This window comes from Cotesia glomerata, linkage group LG5 (genome assembly GCF_020080835.1).
Source record: "Cotesia glomerata isolate CgM1 linkage group LG5, MPM_Cglom_v2.3, whole genome shotgun sequence".
Lineage (NCBI taxonomy): Eukaryota > Metazoa > Arthropoda > Insecta > Hymenoptera > Braconidae > Cotesia > Cotesia glomerata.
In genome coordinates, this window is record NC_058162.1 from 16745091 (window position 1) to 16761388 (window position 16298).

The window sequence follows — 16298 nt, forward strand, 5'->3', positions numbered from 1 at the left end:
ATAATAGATCAACTGTGTGGTTAAATTGCTAACTATTATAAAAGTGTTTTAATAAATAGATTAATTAATTTTTTTATCTATTCAACTTTTGATACTCTTGTAATCTAAATTTATTTATCAAACATTGCTTAAAAGTTTCCAAACCATTTTTACCGCCATGACCGTCGTTCAAAATCATACAAATGTTTACACCATCGTGATTATTTCCAGCAGTATCACTTATTTTACATACATGAGTGAACACCAGGTTAAATTTTAAGTAAATATGATTAGATTTTGGAAAATCGACTGAACTGACAGTTACAGAAGCTTGTTCATTGTCATCAACACGTAGTCGTTTGGATTCATCCGAATTAGCTTTCATTTCTGCTCGACGTTTTCTTCTCCCATGTATCCAAGTATTTTTATAAGCACACAACTCATATGTGGCTTCTTTGATATCTTCTAATTTCAATTCCTTAATTTCGATCTGAAGAAAATTAAATAATACAATTATTGATTTACAAGTCTTAAGTATAATAATCAATAACTTACATGTAACTCATCGATCCATTTTTTTACAGCAATGATTACATCTTTTACTTCCCTAAAACTATTATTAAATGGAAAAAACACTTCCAGCAATGGAGCAGAGTTATCTTTGGACTTTGATGATGTAATATGAGAATATTTCTCGCGTATAACTGGCGCTTTCGTTAAATCTAGCGTTACTTTAGGGATTAGTGACCAAGCCAGACCCCACCTTTTAGTTTTACCCTGGCAAAATTCAGTCCAAGTAAAATTATCAATGTACCTCTTTCTCAGCTCAGATTTAGAGTAAGCTAAACTATTTTTCTGACCTAACATCGTCGTATATATTTTTATTTTTCCATTTAGCTCTAAACTTTCATCGAGCATCTGACGCACAAAGGATTTCTCACCACCAGCGACAGACAGCTCGACGGCGTGGCCTGTTTTTGCATTTGTTGGCGGCAAACGTTTTTTTCTTTTCTTATCATCGTCAGCGTCAAAAAACGGAGGGTTGCACATTGTGAAAGCGTATGATTCTTCTGTTACAACATCTTTGAATATATTCTTTCCCTGAACTTTTATTACTGTAACAAATAAACATTATTGACAGTATTGTTTGAAATTTGTTATAATATTAAATATTTTATTTTTATTAATGTAAAAAAATATCAATTTTCAATCAATTGAAAAAAAAATAATTTATAGTAAATTCATAAAGAACCATAAATTTTATTGACTTTTGTCTGATGGGCTTATTACTATACGTTTGAAAAACTAATTATTTTTTGCAAAAAAAAAATCACTAATTTTTTTCTTAGTCATTAACGACAGTAATTTAATCACTATATTATTAATTTTCGAGTATCTATAATTTTTTCTTCACTTCACTAACATATTCAATAACAATTTCATTAAGTATAAGAAATAAATATTTAATTGTTATAAAACTGATTAAAACTAATTTGATACTGATAAGTTATTCGATAGTTGAAATTGAAAAATTATTTACAAAATTCATCAATTTTTAATATCAAAAATACAGAGTAATTCTGTATGAAAAAAAAAAAAAAAAGTGAACAAAATGTCATCAAAAGTAACAATGATTTAATGTGACAGCTCAAAATATCAAGTAATTTAATACCTTTTATAAGGTGATCCAACTTATTCCTTTGAATATTTTCATTGGCTGACGTAACAGCCGCGGAATCAATGTCCGAACCGATCATTTTCCAGTCGTAAATCTTGGAACAAAGTAACGGATAGATCGCAATAGCTCCAGTACCAACATCTATTCCAGTCACTTCGTTTATCTTATTGAAGTTCATCAAATCTTCAATCCACAGTACATAATTAAGACGGAGTGTCAACGCCGGTACCAGTTTATCCGGTGGAATATTAACATCCAGGTCAAAGTCATGCTTAAGCAGAGTTTGTGTCAAGACTCTTAGACTTTCCTCGCTGCTGAAGTTAAATTGTACCTTACCAGCTAGATTCTACAAAAAAAAGGATTACTATAATTTTTCACCAAAATAAACTGTGAGGTTAACTTACCACAGAAACATGTTGTTGGAACTCGGGGTAGAGTTTAGAAAGTTCTATAAAATTCGGTTGGTCCTTGTACTTGTTCCTGGGATGAATAAAACTTTTCAGAGACATTGTTCTGTCACTTGTTCTAGCGTTTTCCTCTTTTCATAACAAAAACAACAGCAATGTGCTAATCAGCTGATTACGGCGTCAACGTAGCCATTTGTTCTGTCTTATCGACAGTAACTGTTAAATTTTTGAATTTCCATTATTCCCGTACTTTATCTTAGAAAGTCTTTAAGTCCGGCCGAGCCGAACTGAAGAAGTCACTATTTTACCGAGCGGAACATTAAAGTTTAGGCACACTTTTCCCTCCATAATTGTGATTGTTATAACGACCCACATACCGGCGTAGCGTCTACTGCTGAAAATAAATAAAGTAAAATGTATTTTAATTAATTAAGTAATTCGGCTCATTTGTAATCAACATTGTTTCCTCTTTTTCGACAAAAGCAAGGTAACAATCAATTTATGTTAATGCATGACTAGAAAAAATTTTTTAGAGGTTATAAAAGTTGACTAGTAGTTCAACAATTATCATTATAAGTACTCATATTGCAAAATTTTTTGTAGCAAAACATGGTGTGGAAGGATTCAGATCTATTAGCTCAGAAGAAATTTAAATTGAGATTAAGAAAGATTCCACTGTCTATTTTCAGAAAAACTAATGACAAAAATGTCAATATTTTGTTTATTTTTGGGGATGAAGACTAAATACTAATATCACTTATGATAGGATGGGAAGTATTAAGTGTACAGTTTGAAACCTGTTAGATATTTTATTTAAGGATTGATTGCTATTTTTTTACTAAAAAAAAAAAAAAGAAAAAAAACCAAATGTATATAGATTATATAGTAGAAGGTGGAGATTAACCTGCCAATTTTAGTAGATCTACTAAGTTTTGATCCGACCTTTGATATCAAAGATTATTAGGATAATAGGATTTTTTATACATAGATTGATTATTCGAAAATATTATGTAGATTTACAATTTTTTTCTTATTCAGGTGGATGATGGAAAATTTTAAGTTTTTTTTTTATAATGGACGTTCAAGGTTTTTTTTTTTTTATTAGAAAAATTCTATGAATGCAATTTTTAAAAATAATTTTTAGCAATAATTTAATTACTCGAAAATATCAAAAATAGGTCTAACGTCTTTTTTAGACGTTTCAGTATCATTATTTATTTTTTTTGTTCCAAAGTTCTCATTGAATATTGTATTTAATTGAATTTGTCCAATCATAAGCCGAAATTTCATTGTTTTTATAAGATTGAATTTTACATCTAAAAACTGAATATTGAATTCAATGATATTAAAGTTGATGAAACTTAACACTTCTCCGTGGGTAGTTTCATTTTAGTAAAAAAAACATAATTCTATTGTTCAAATTATAATTATTAAGTATTGTTAAACTTTCAGTTTTTTTTTTTATTATATAATTTAAATAAATTTCATTAAAGCTATAAAATCAAAAACAAATACTAAATACCAAAAATAGTTTTAATTCAAGGAAATATTTACAATTGAAGGGCTTATCAACATTTAGTTATGCAATTATCAGTTACCGAATTCACGACCTTGTCGACTGACAAAATTCAAACTTCTTATTACCCTGATAGCCACAGTTTCAGACCAACCAAGTTGGTGTCAGATAGTTGCCACCAACTTAGCGACAACTTGCGGTCAACTTCCGAATTTGTAACTGTTGGCGCCAAGTTGGCTACAAGTTTCTGAGAAAAAAGAGACCAATCTACTGCCGCAATATGTCGCCAAATTTCTTGAGAAACTTATCGTCAACTTGGTGTGAAAAAGTTTCAGAGCAACTTTTGCCGACAACTTGGTGACAACTTGGTGAACAAGTTGACACCAACCGAGTTACTTTCCAAGAGTTGCCGCCAAGTTGGTGACAAGTTGCGGCAGTAGATTGACAGAAAGTTGCGGCCAACTTGGCTATCAGGGTAATTATCAATCAACTATACAAGCAATAGTAAATGAACTTTTAAAAATTTTTCACATCAAATTTTACCATCTGTAATCTATTTTCGGCAACCGTATTTTTTATCACGAATCAAATAATTAACAATCCGTTAATTAGTTGATTAAAACCCATTTTTTTTGTTTGATTAATCCAGTAAAAATTAATAAAATAAAATTTAAATTTAATCGTTGCACTTGCAATTATGATTAACGAGCGCAATTCTAAAGTTACTCTAAATCTACAAAATTCAATAAAGAAGGAGTAAATAAAAAAAATGTAAGCAAAAGAAACGTCAAGTAAATTGTAAACAAACTAACCGTCCGACGGAGTAAACACGTCGATTTTATCGATGGAGTATAAATATGAAATTTGAAATTTTCCCGCCTTTTGAAGCTTAACTAAAAGAACACGTGGTCGCAGGCCGATGTACAATACTGAAATGAAACTCAATTCAGGATTCGCCAACAGTCCACAGGTATGTTAACTACATTGTTTTTAATATCTATTATAATTAAATATTAAATCTTGAATCATAAAACAACTAATCAGTATCAATTGTGCGATAATTGCTCGTTAAAATATCAGCGTGTGAAATATGAGAGCCCATTAAATACATTGTAACAGCAATGGTTACGGCGTATGATGACGATGCATTGGCTATATCTCCGTCTGTTCCGTGTACGTGTATGTGTGCGTACAGTAGTGGACGTTGGGTTTCTCGATTTCGGTTCGCTTTTATCCGCATAAAATCACTTTTATTTATCGTCATAACACACTAAAATGGCGGTAGAATTGTTATTTGTAAAAATGAATTAACTGGATTTATTGATTGGTTGTTGGATATTCAAATATTATTATCTAGCGATATTTGATAATCGTTAAAAGTAATTTGGAATCATAAATTTCGTGGTGGTAATAGTAGTAGTGGTAGTAGTAGTAGTAGTAGTAGCAGTAGTAGTAGTAGTTGTAGTTACATGTATTTATTAATCGTTGAATTAACCGACATTGGTAACGAGTCTATCTAACAATACTAATGCCATGATTTTAATTATTTATCAAAAATCATAATTAAAGTTCATAGTAAATAATTTTTTTTCTTTAGCACGACTTAAGTGTCGTATGACTATATTGATGATAATAGTAGTTAGGTCGGTAGTTGATATTGGTGTGAGTTAGTGGTTAAGAATCACTTTTTTGCGTTTGTAAGTGAGCTTGATGTAGTTGCATGTAGAGAAATTATTTTACCGCGCCGCTCCCACCGTCAGTGAGGTTATGGGATGTTGTGTTATTTGGCAACGTTTAATAATTTTTTTACTTGTTATAAACAATTACCGATATTTTTAATTATTGATTCAAAAATTTATTATTATTATTATTATTATTATTTTTTTTTTTTTTTTTTTTTACTATTTAATATTTAATCTTTATATATCAGCCGAAATATGACAGCAGAGTTAATTATAATTTTAAAGTTTAATTATAATAATTGAATCAATTTATAGTAAATAGTTGTAAAATAGCATGTGTTATTGTTAAAAAACTAATGAATAAATAAATGAGTACGGATTTTAACAGGTGAAATGGTGATAATATGGACAGATGATTGAATAATAGTGCGAAAATTAACCAGGATAAAAGAAATATAAGGATAATAGAAGGAGAGAATAATTATTGATATTTGTGTGTGTATAGTACTATGGCACATTATAATTTATTCACTGATAATAATGGTTTACCGATTATGCTTGAGGATGGCCAACAGTTGTGTACAGTTGTTGATGGTCAACGATATGTAATTATTCAAAACGTAAATAATGGTAATCAGAATAACGTGTTAGCTTACTCAGCGTTTAATGATAACGAAACTACTGTCTATTCTCATCAAGCACTTATTGGTACACAGAGTCCCTCAGCACTTGAACGCGGGTATGACATTTATCTTATACATCCACTTTAATTTTTGCATTATCTAAGTTCAGCTTTCGTGATTTTTTATTTATTTATTTTTTTTTTTTATTGTTGCAGGCAGAACGTTTTTATTTTAGAATCTGGAGAAATATCAGTACAGCCGAGTACATATAAAACGGAGAGCTCACAGAATATTTCTGTTGGAGACAGTTCGTCAAGAATCATAAAAGCTCCCAAAGCTGTTTCTAATACTTTGAATGATAAAAAAAGCAATCAGTGGGTTGAAACTTCGTTTAATATAACACAACTTACTATGAACAATCAAGCTCAGAAAACTGTAAGTCTTACTTTATTTATTATTTAAAACAAAAGGTAGAAATGAAAAAAAAAAATATAGTTTTGTCAAGTAGTTATAACCATTAGGTTATGTGCTCGTGAGAAAAAAAAATTTTCTATATTAATTTCGTACGATAGTGTACAATTCTACTTCTAAAATTTTTTACTCAACTTCAAAAAACCAATTATTATCAGAAGTAAAAAAAAAAAAAAATTTTAATAAACATAACTTGGTAAAAATTTTATTTATTACAGAAGTTTTTATATTATATAGACAGCTTAATTGATTTTTTAAAAACGATCATAAGATCGTTAAGTTTGAAATCGATAAAAAGCTAAAAAATTTTATAATTTAGTTTTACTCTTAGTTCATTAAATAATATCAAAACTATGTTGTATTGAAGGTCACAACATTAGCTCAATTGGAAGAAGGACGAGTATCAAAGCCGAGAAACAGACTTCCAGCGCCATTAGTATCGCATCCAATGCCAATTGTGACCAACACTTCTCAGAATATTGCCAGGACATCAACGCCACGGCACACACCAACACAGACAGTACGAGTGGCAACACTCTCACCCAATATATCGGCTGTAGCCCCACCGAAACCGACATCCAGGCCACCACTGCGCGGTGACAATGCGGCACTTCGTCGCAGCTTGACTCCACGAGCTCCAGTTCCACGACAGGCGACACCTCAAGTTCGTCAGGTTATGGATTGCCTGAGCGAACGAATAAAAGCTTCCCAACCACCGCTAATGCGAGGTCTTTCTCCTCAACATCAACAGCCGCAGCAACAACAACAACAACAACAACAGCCACAGCAACAACCACAACAACAGCCGCAGCAACAACAACAACAACAACAACAACAACAACTCCAACTCCAACAATTACAGCAGAAACAGCAACAACAAATATCATCACAGCAGTTGATGGCACTTAATTCAATGAAGCGGCCAGTGGTGAATTCTCCACGACCTCGATTACCCATCACACCACAGAAGCAAGTTACTCAGGTAGTTACCCAAAGACCCACGCCGCCTTGCCCAACTACTCCAGATTCGAGTCCAGAAAAAATGGAAATGTGTAGTTACCCTAGTACTCCTGAGAAGTCTGGAACCACACATGGGGAGCAAAAATCACCCTCTGACAGCGATGCAGGATCTGAAAGTTTTGTCTATCTTCAAAGAACAATAAAAGATCCAGTTAACGCAATCGTCCAGCAACAAGTAAGCGGCAGTATTGTCAAGATGTTGGTGGTGTTGGCTAGCAGAGAACAGCGGTTAATAACATTTGACATTCCCGCCGAAGAATGTACAGTCCAGGATCTTCTAGATCAAGTAGATATTCCTTTCAACGGTAAAACAATAGTATCGCTTGTCACAGATGTTGCGTTGAACATTAATTACATCGTCGAAAGCGAAGCTGGAGTCATTCATACGATGCACGACACCTCAGACACTTCAGATCAATCCGAAAACCAATCAATCGCTCAGACAAATGAAGACAGCAGCCCTCCTCACGAAGAGCCCAAGTATATCGAGGGACAAAGTGCTCTCTGTCCTTACTGCGGCACTCATTCCTATGATTTTAATCGCTGCTACAAATGCAAAAAATCATTGCCAAGTGACTCGCGGCAGGTGTCAATGAACCCAACGACAAGTCAGCAGAAAAAAGAGATGATATCGACTGAAAGCTTTTACAAAAAACGCAATGAAACCAATAAATTCGAGCGTGAATTGGGACCACGCAAACGTGGACGACCACCTAGAACATCTACACCATCTACAGCGGTAATTAGTAAACTTAAACAAAAAGAACCTGAGTGCTTGACTCTGTCATCGGATGATGATGACGGTGATGATGACGGCAGTGGCTCCCGTAAAAAAACCACGGCCCAGCATAAATCTTTGAGCAACTTGATCACTAGCAGCGGAATGATGAACGACGAAATGGAATTTATATCTGAGAAAGAGCCTGTCATCACGAATAATAAAACAGTGTTACAAGAACAAAGCTTTCAGCCAGTCCCAAATACTGAGCCCGATTTAATCGATAAAAATAACGGTGATGTAACGGGTGAAGATAACGTCAACCTAAACTTAAAACTCGAGACTTCGTTTACATGTCGCACTGTTAGAATAGGTTCATACAAGTACGTACCGCGGGAGAAAATATTTTTGAGTAAGAACGGTTTAAGATTAGTGGTACCTTTGCTCGAAGATCAGGATCAGTGTGTCACGATAAATGTTAAGATCTCTGAAATTGTAAAAGTACTGATACATTTTGGCAAAGCAATGCCAGTGTTGTTTTTTTATACAAATCCAAGCTGTGGAGCAAACATTCGTGAGCTCTTGGGAATGCAGGACACTAAGGGCCAATATTTTGATCCAGCTGGTAAGGATCAGACGCACAAGAGGATAACGCTACTGCCGGATAAAATTTCCGAGGAGGCTAGGCAGGTTTGTAAAATGATATTCCCCCCGGGAAGTAAGATGGATGAATTAAATGCTAAGGAAGCAAATGATATTCTGGTGCGTGCGTCTCCAAAAGATAACTCTCAGATGCCACTGATGGTGAAGAAACCACCATTATCATCGTCGACTGGTAATTCTGGTAATATTGTAAACGGTCGTCCTAATGACCGTCTCGTCCAGAAGTTGACTGTTTATCCACCACCGCCAGCAAAAAGCGGTATTGCTATTAATACCGAAGATTACACTTGTCTTGGAGAAGACCAATTCCTCAATGACGTTATAATAGACTTCTATCTCAAGTATCTAACGCTCCAAGTACTTTCTGAGATTGATCAGCATCGTACACATGTTTTCAGTTCATACTTTTATAAACGGTTAACAAGTCGTCATGCTCAATCAGCAGATATTACCAATTCAGTGTCACCAGCCGCAAAACGCCATGCTCGTGTACAAAAATGGACTAAAAATGTTAATATTTTTGAAAAAGACTTTATTATCATTCCGATAAACGAGCATGCTCATTGGTTCTTGGCGATTATTTGTTACCCGGGATTGGTGGGCACCGTATTGCCCCCATTACCCCCTAAAGATCCCGATGTTAAAAAATCTAAGAAAAATAAAGAAGTAAAGGTTCAGACCCTGACTATCGGAAGTACGACAATTACACCCGTGGCTACTCCAACGATAACGATCGACCAAAATGACGAGGATTCTGAGAGAGATGAGGCCGAAGGCGATGAGGATGAGATGGATATGGACAGTGAAGAAGATGACGAAGCTAGTGATAATGCTGAAGGAAACGCCAATGCCAATTCTAAGGTCTCGATTACTCCTGTTGAGAAAAAGATTGTCTGCTCCCAGCAAGAAGAACCAACAGTCAAATCGCCCTGTGTTTTAATTTTCGATTCTCTCAAAGGTGCCAGTCGGTCTCGCGTTGTTGCCACGCTTCGTGACTATTTGAGTTGCGAATATCAAGCTAAACTTGGTAAGGATAAAGTCTTTTCTAAGGATACAATCAAGGGAAGTTGTCCGAAGGTTCCACAGCAATCAAACTTCACTGACTGTGGGCTTTATTTATTACAATACGTCGAAAGTTTTTTCAAGGTATTGTTACTATTTATTTTCGTTAACTGATCAGTCGCTTTTAAAATTTTTTAATATGTGTGTGAATAAATTATTTTACGTTTTCATATTTTTTAATTTAAAAAATTATTATAAATTATAAAAATTATTAGTACACGTATTTTTCATATATATTGTTATAATTGTTGCAGGATCCAATTAAAGATTACAGATTACCGATAAAGTCTGTGAAAAATTGGTTTGAAGAGATAGTAGTTACAAGAAAACGTGAAGAACTTTCAAACCTTTTAATAAAACTAATGAATGAAACTAACGGAGACAAAAAAATAATTCTACCCACGGTCCAATTTCCGACGCAAGACGGCAAGCTTAAACCAAAATCTGAGACCTCAGACAAGTCTGATCTCAAGGGCCAGAAAGGTGAGAGCGAAGCTAAGAAATCCAAAATTGAGAAAGAACAATCATCGAATGTTAGTACCAACCAACAACAGCAACCTGACTCACAGGAGACACCAAATCGTCCTGTTAAAACGTATCTTACTATTGTACCATGTTCGTCGACATCTGGAGAATTCAATACTGTTGGAATGGTTGTTACTAAGTATGTAAATTTTATTACTTTTAAAATATAAACTATTAGCAATTTTATATTTAATTTACTTTAAGTTTTTTTCTCTTTTTCATAAGAACACCCACGTCAACTGTCACATCCACGGCGTTTTTAAGAACCAAACGTATTCCTAGGTTAATACAAAAAGAAACTGAAACTTCGGCACACGATTCATCAACTGCAGCAGTTCCTATAAAAAAGCACAAGGGTGATTGTTTGGATTCTTGTAAATAATATTAAATATAAACCACATTATTAATTGTTTCATTACCTTTTTTATATTGTCAAGTGAGTTATTAATAAGCTATAATTCGACATCAATAAAATTTAAAACAATAATAATTTTATTAAATATATGTAGTTAGTACTTTATAATTGAGAATAAATCTCAATTAATAAGACTTAATTATATTTACTATAATTTACAGTTTATAATAAAAACAAAAACAAACAATACCAATATTAATTTTATTTATAGTCGGAATTTTTCGGCCTACCATACACCAAGTACTTATGGGACCAAGTTTGTTTTAGAAAGTACCTGTCGAGATAGCTGCTTCCAATTTTTGAATAGCATCTTCATTCATAACAACAGAAATATTTAAATATTGTAATGGTATTTAAAAAACGTGCTCAGTATTGAGTATTTTGTTATATAGCAGATTTTCAGCAAATTTTTTTTTTTTTTTTTCGATAAGGTTTATAAAACATAATGTCATTTTTATTCAAAATGAGTTAGAGTTAGATGAAAATAAGTAGTTGAAAGTAATAATAAGGGTCCAGAGAAGAAGTAATATGAGCTTAGAATTTATTGAAAGTATTTATGAATACGAATAAAGTATATATGTTTACATAATCCATCACATTAAATCAAAAAATTTTTTAAAAGTAAAAAATACATTTTTTTTGCATATAATTATTTTTAAAACTTTTAGTTATTTCAAAATATAAAATTATGAGAATGAAAATTCATTTAACATAAATTGTTATCATAAATCGTAAAATTATTAGTAAAAAACAATTTTTTGTTGTATTTAGAATTAACAATAATAACTTTTGAAGCTGAAATTATTTTTTAACCAATTATTTAAATGTCTAATTCATTAAATTCAAATTCTAATGAATAGAATACTATTTTCCATGTAATGACATCCTAAAGATTGATATATTATATACTCAAGAACATGTGACGACATAACCAATGATGTTGGAAGAATGAAACAGAAAGCGCCGTAGAGGTAGAGGGGTCTCCATGTCCAATGACGTCGACAGTAATTGTCAAATATACATATATAATAGTTTGATGAAAATCATTGACAAGAAGAGGTAATTAAAAAATAGAGTAAAAATGATGGTGAGTATAAAATAAAATATGTACATTAAGGTAAAAGCTCCAATATATGATCATATACTGGTACGTGATCATCTATTGGGGCTTTTACCTTACATATATTTATAAGTATCGAGGTTTAGTCACGCAATAATATTTAATTATCAATGAATGAGAAAACTCATTGTTTGTTTACTTGCAAAATATGTTTGTTACTTTCCTGACGTAATTGTAATATTATGAATTATAATATGTAATATATTATTTAATTAACTTTAAATAGATTGTACTTACTAAAGTTGATATTAATTGCAGAAAATGCGAGTTGAAAAATGTCCTACGGTCGAGCTGACTTTTAAGAATTGTGTTTTTGTGAACCCAGTTGACTTGCCAAAAGATGTCAAGTATGTATTGTCATTTTAGCAAAGTATTTTTTTTTTCTTTTTTTTTTTTTTTTAAGCCACATGTATTTAAATTTTTTATAGATATATCGAGGTAACAACATTACCTAATCAAAACTATGTATTTACCGTCGAGACACACAACGAAGTGTCTCAAGGATGCGCAGCATTCAATGAACTACAGAGAAAATGGGCAGCGCTATCCGTCACCCAGGAGATCGATGTCCGACCGTATCAATTCGATGCATCATCAAGTTCAAATTTCTTAGGTATTATTGTATTAGAAGCTGATTTCCTGCAGAAAACTAAGTATTTGTTTTTTTTTTTTATTTTTATTTAAATTAAATTATTCTGATGGATAGAATTAGTCAAAAAAGAAAAAAAAAAAAGGAGAAACATAGGATTGACATTAATTTTTAACTTTCAGAACAACAACTGAGCCATACGATACCGACTTGATGGCCAAAGATTTCTTTTGAAATTTTCTGGACATGCATTCACAGTGGGACAACAACTGCCTTTTCAGTTTGGTGATAAAAAAATACTTAGACTGATAGTAAAGGATTTGGAGGGGCTTGATATGACTACCATCAAGGAAAAGAAAGATTCAAAGCTTGAGAAAATTAGATTAGGTCGATGTCTTGGTGATACGGTGGTTCAGTTTGAGAAGTCGAGTAACTCGAGTCTTAATTTGGTTGGAAAAGCTCAAGGAAAAGTCGTACGTCAATCAATAATTAATCCAGACTGGGATTTTGCCAAAATGGGAATTGGTGGTCTTGATAAAGAGTTCAGCGATATTTTCCGTCGAGCTTTTGTTTCTAGAGTATATCCTCCAGACATTGTAACGCAACTGGGTTGTAAACATATCAAGGGTATTTTGCTTTATGGTCCACCAGGTACAGGAAAAACACTCCTGGCTCGTCAGATCGGTAATATGTTAAATGCGAGAGAGCCTAAGATCGTCAATGGTCCGCAAATTCTTGATAAATATGTAGGAGAGAGTGAAGCCAACATAAGAAGACTGTTTTCTGAAGCAGAAGAAGAAGAAAAAAAGCTTGGGCCAAACAGTGGGCTCCATATTATTATTTTTGACGAGATTGATGCTATTTGTAAATCTCGTGGTAGTGTTGCGGGTAATACTGGTGTTCATGACACTGTTGTCAATCAGTTGCTGTCAAAGATTGATGGTGTCCAACAACTCAACAATATTCTGGTGATTGGTATGACTAACCGAAAAGACATGATTGATGAAGCTCTACTACGTCCTGGTCGACTTGAACTGCAAATGGAAATCAGTTTGCCGGATGAAAACGGCCGATTTCAAATTTTAAATATCCATACATCGCGGATACGTGAATACAATAAAATGACTCCAGATGTTGACTTGAAAGAATTGGCGATCCTTACAAAAAACTTTAGTGGTGCTGAGTTAGAGGGTTTGGTAAGAGCAGCTCAGAGCACAGCCATGAACAAACTTATAAAAGTATCCAATAAAGTCGAATTGGACTCGTCAGCAATGGAGAAACTTATGATTTCAAGATCAGACTTTATGCATGCACTTGAAAACGATGTGAAACTAGCATTTGGTACTGCAGCAGAGGAACTAGACCACTTCTTAGCTCGTGGAATCATAAACTGGGGTCGTCCTGTTGCTGAAATAATTGCTGACGGTAATTTAGATATTCGGAAGACTCGAGCTTCTGAGGGCTTTAGTTTGGTCTCTGTTTTACTGGAAGGACCACCCAACAGTGGTAAGACTGCGTTGGCCGCACAAATTGCTAAAAATTCTGATTTTCCATTCGTAAAAGTTTGTACTCTGGATGACATGGTCGGATACACAGAAACTGCCAAGTGTCTTGCAATACGTAAATTCTTCGACGATGCTTATCGTTCACAGCTCAGTTGTATATTGGTCGATAATATTGAACGTTTGTTAGACTACGGGCCGATTGGATCTAGATACTCTAATCTGACTCTTCAAGGGTTGCTGGTTTTGTTGAAAAAACAACCACCTCGTGGAAAAAAATTACTTGTACTTTGTACTACCAGTAACAGGTGCTTTATCAAAATTATTATATCAAACATCTAACTGATTCATTTGTTTTGTATATTCTTATTTTTTATTTTTATTTTTAGAAAAGTTTTAGAAGACATGGAATTGATATCTGCATTTAACACTGTTCTTCACGTGCCTAATTTATCAACACCTGATCATTTACTAGCAGTATTAGACGACCAAGATGTATTTACTAAACAAGAACTTTCAAAGTTACATGCTAAACTTCAAGGAAATAGGTACTTTTTAAAAAATTAAACTAATTTAATCAATTAATCTATTCTGCCAATTCTGTTATAATTATGATATTATTAATCAAATTACAGTATTTTCATCGGCATTAAGAAATTATTGGGACTGATAGACATGGCCAGACAAGTAGATCCAAACTATCGAGTAACTAAATTTTTGTCAAAACTCGAAGAGGAGGGTGGTCTTGAATAAAATATCTCAGTTAATATATAATAGCCTTTGTAATATATTTTTATTTTTATCATTTTCATCATTGTCTCAAGTACAGAAATGCGAAAAAGGTAATTTTTAATAATTTTCACAAGTCAGGTACTTGTAAGTCTTAATTGACTGATTATAATTAAATAATTGTAGATATTAATGATATTTTATCGTATTTCAAATAAATTAAATAAAGTCAACGTGTTTGTGCAATAATTTTTTTTTTTATCCACAGATTGAGTCTGGCGTTCAAAATTTTAATTGAGAAATTTTGTCGAGAATGAATGAAATAACAAAAGCTCCAGTCAAGATAAGTATTTCTTGAGTTGAGAAAAATACTGATTCTTGCAAAAAAAAAAATTTTTTTCTTGATTGATTGATTAAGAATCACTTTTTCATATTAAATAAATAATTAATTCTGCAAAGTAAAAAATTTTTGCATCCAAAAAATTTTTCACTTCAATCAAGTAAGAATTTCTCACATGGTTTAGACAACAAAATTTCAGCAATTATTAATTTTTACTGTCGCATTAAGAATAATTTTTTAATTTTTAGTTGTATATGTTGTTAATTTATTAAAATAATCATAATTTTATCTCAAGCACGTGAAATGATAATATTCAAATATTAATTTAAACAAAATAAATTTTAATTAAGTTGGAATAGTTTAAATTTAAATCCTAGAATTTGTTCACAAAAAATTCTTCAATTTCTATTCTATTATCTGCTTTATCTGCAGGCAGGAATGACTATACTTACTGCGTAATTGACGTCAGACTTTACATATCGTGGTCATGGCATCATATCGAAACATTCCCTAAGTTTACTCCGGTTAATTAAACGCGCCCATTGACTACAGTCGACGCTCTCTGTATTGGACCTCTCTGTATTTGACCACATTCTTCCTCTGTATTTGACGATTTTACACAGCTCTTATGGACAAGGACGAGTCAAATACAGAGAGCGTTGACTGTATATCACAAAAGCCAGTTGGAGAGAAACCACTAAACCAATAGATAATGATACACCTAGTCGCATTCAGCAGGTAACTCTACCAGTTATAAGAGTACAAATTTAAACAAAATATTTCAATATTAAATGTTATACAATCAAAATTTATTAAATTTTAACTTAAAAAATTACTCAGATCATTTATTTGCAGCTTTTACTTTTACTAGTTGTAGTAAAACATATTTTAATTCTGTTTTATTTATAAAAAGAGATAAAATAAAATTTATATTCAGATACAAAATAATGATTCTGGAATCAGCAGAGATTTAATAACTTTCTAAAACTTTATAACAAATCAATTATGATAAGAAAAATGTTTTTGAAAATTCGCACTTATAATTTTTTTTTCATTTTTACACAAGGAATTTTTTTACTTATTTTTTTTTTTTTCATTATAATTTAATTGTTATAAAAATCCTTTATTAAAAAATTGATGTGACGTTTTCATTGTTGTCGTTTTTCGTTGCTATGGTGACCACTTTGGCAACGGTTTCTATGGAAACGGTTATTATGACAACGGTTAAATATTAATGAATAAAATATGTAAAAATATTG

At 32.3% G+C, this 16298-nt stretch overlaps 2 protein-coding genes, 1 long non-coding RNA gene and 1 pseudogene across 11 annotated transcripts; 3 read left to right on the plus strand and 1 right to left on the minus strand.

The window, feature by feature from the left end:
* Window positions 1-12219, minus strand: LOC123266173 (U6 small nuclear RNA (adenine-(43)-N(6))-methyltransferase; the record flags this gene model as incomplete). 2 transcript variants are annotated; one of them, XM_044730210.1, is given in 5 exon segments in its annotated part: window positions 1-469; window positions 535-1094; window positions 1652-2003; window positions 2062-2455; window positions 12117-12219. In XM_044730210.1, coding segments are annotated over 4 exon segments (1413 nt in total). In that variant the 5' UTR covers window positions 2167-2455; window positions 12117-12219.
* Window positions 2425-2753, plus strand: LOC123266175. The gene is made up of 2 exons (XR_006509714.1): window positions 2425-2551; window positions 2668-2753. It is a non-coding gene; the product is annotated as an uncharacterized LOC123266175 (long non-coding RNA).
* Window positions 4447-10948, plus strand: LOC123266170. Of its 8 annotated transcripts, none has more exons than XM_044730198.1 (6): window positions 4447-4550; window positions 5651-6001; window positions 6101-6320; window positions 6724-9903; window positions 10074-10483; window positions 10570-10948. In XM_044730198.1, exons 2-6 carry the CDS (start codon window positions 5772-5774, stop codon window positions 10724-10726), a joined length of 4197 nt encoding a protein of 1398 aa, XP_044586133.1. In that variant the 5' UTR covers window positions 4447-4550; window positions 5651-5771; the 3' UTR covers window positions 10727-10948. The 8 variants fall into 8 exon arrangements, with proteins under 8 accessions (XP_044586133.1, XP_044586139.1, XP_044586135.1 ...); XM_044730204.1 differs by lacking the exon at window positions 4447-4550 and adding an exon at window positions 4833-4907; XM_044730200.1 differs by lacking the exon at window positions 4447-4550 and adding an exon at window positions 4862-4959.
* LOC123266172 lies at window positions 11945-14739 on the plus strand (annotated as a pseudogene).
* Window positions 14740-16298: the final 1559 nt, after the last annotated feature.